Here is a 1893-nt window from a genome sequence, read left to right on the forward strand (position 1 = left end):
GTTTTGACCTTAGGCTTAGTCTTGACATCAGGTTAAGTTCACTACAGCAGCAATGTTCAAGTGTTGCCAGGTCTGGATTTGGACTGGGCCATTCTAACACACAGGGTCTGACCCATTCCACTGTGGATCTGGCTGGATATGTTGGCTCGTCCTGCTGGATGGTGAACCTCGGTCTAAAGTCTTCTGCATCCTCTAACCAGTTTCCTTCCAGGATTGTTCTGTGTTCAACTCCATCCATCTCATCAGCTCTGTTCTGCTTTTGTGGGGACCACAACGTGATGCCACCACGTTACATGTTCAGGGTGACATGCAGTTCTAGTTCTGTCAGCATTTTAAATTTAGTCCTTACATTTCAGCTCTTTCATATCAAAGGGGTCGTTGAGGTGGTTCATGCATCAGATTAAGGTGCCCCCTGCACACTTCCCTTTGGAGGTTTTCTGGGCACGTCCCACGGGGAAAGACCCACAGTGGGCGGTTGTGGCTGAGTGGTTAGAGCAGTCGTCCTCCAATGAGAGAGTTGGGGGTTCAAATCCACCAGCAGTCACATGCCGAAGTGTCCTTGGGTAAGACACTGAACCCCTCATAGCCTCTGATGTGTGTCCCATCAGTGTATGAATGTGATAAAGCTCTGATTAGTCTCTTTAGAATGATTTGTTCAATTAGCTTTGTAGAGATCTAGTAGAGTTCTGTATGAATGGGTAAATGAGGACACAGATTGTAGTGTAAAGCGCTTTGAGTATCTTGATCAGATAGAAAGGTGCTTTATAAGTACAGACCATTTACCCAGAACTTGATGGAGGGATTGTGTGTCTTCTCTGGCCTGGCAATGCCTTCAGGTCTCCTAGTAGGAGCAGGGTGTGTCACTGGGGAGCAGAATGTCTGGGTTTCTCCTGGACCTGCTGCTTCTATGACCCAAATACGTCGTAGAAGAAGAGAGGATTTTTTATTTTATTTTCCCCTCCTTGCTTTGGGTCACTCATACAGTAACACGTTTGAAAGCGAACCCATGTTTGCCCGAAACGAGTGCTACCGATCAATCGATGGGGCTAAAAGAGGAGATTCACACTTCAGCCAGCTGGTTCACAACAAAAACAATGAAGTTACACCAAGTTCATGCTTTCTTGAGGTTTCTGGTTTTACTTTGTAGTTTAAACCTCATTATTTTTTTCAAAGTGCACTGTACACTACTGTGCACAATACATCACTTCCTCTTTGGTGAAATGAAACTATACCTGCATGTCTAAAAAAGTTAAATCTGGTCCTCTGGACATTCAAAAAGAACAAAACAAAGCAAAACAACAAAAAATGTAGAAATGTTTCGTCTTTCATCCGAAAGACTTGTTCAGTCTGAGGTGCTGTATTCAGCTCAGTCTTCTAAATAGCACATTCTCAGAGTGGATCAACCAGTTTGCTGCTGACAACCAAAACCAGCTGTTCACATGGTCAAGAAGAACCATCAGCCTAACGATGGATCATTAGCACACTGATGGCTGTTTACCATACCATACCACTTTTTTTTATAAAGCAATTAAAACAGCTACAAGGCCAACCAAAGTGCTGTACAGACAGAACAACAGGTAACACACAAAGCAAAATACAAAATGAGGTAAATCAGAATATAGACATAAAAACGATGCAGATAATGACGGCAAACCAGTGTGGAGCATACAGGATCAAGACACAGATCATCTTGTGTTGAAAGCTACTGAATAGTAGTGAGTTTTTAAACAGGACTTGAAAACGGAGAAGGAGGGGGCCTGTCTAACAAACAAAGGTAACTTGTTCCAGAGTCTTGGTCCTGCTACAGAGAAGGCCCTGTCACCTCTGCGCTTAAGACAAGTTCCTGGAACTGTGAGGAGCAACTGGTCCGCTGACCTCAGGGGGCATGGTGGG

General features: G+C 44.2%; 1 protein-coding gene across 1 annotated transcript in view; it reads right to left on the bottom strand.

Moving 5' to 3' along the window:
• Nucleotides 1–1887, bottom strand: part of LOC119422503 (peroxisomal acyl-coenzyme A oxidase 1-like) — a 6964-nt gene extending 5077 nt beyond the window's left edge. The window contains exon 1 of the mRNA XM_037689879.1: nucleotides 1876–1887. Coding sequence (XP_037545807.1) covers nucleotides 1876–1887 — 12 coding nt within the window. The remainder of the gene's footprint in view (nucleotides 1–1875) is intronic.
• Nucleotides 1888–1893: the final 6 nt, after the last annotated feature.

This window comes from Nematolebias whitei, chromosome 16 (genome assembly GCF_014905685.2).
Source record: "Nematolebias whitei isolate Nwh7 chromosome 16, NemWhi1, whole genome shotgun sequence".
Classification (NCBI taxonomy): Eukaryota; Metazoa; Chordata; class Actinopteri; order Cyprinodontiformes; family Rivulidae; genus Nematolebias; species Nematolebias whitei.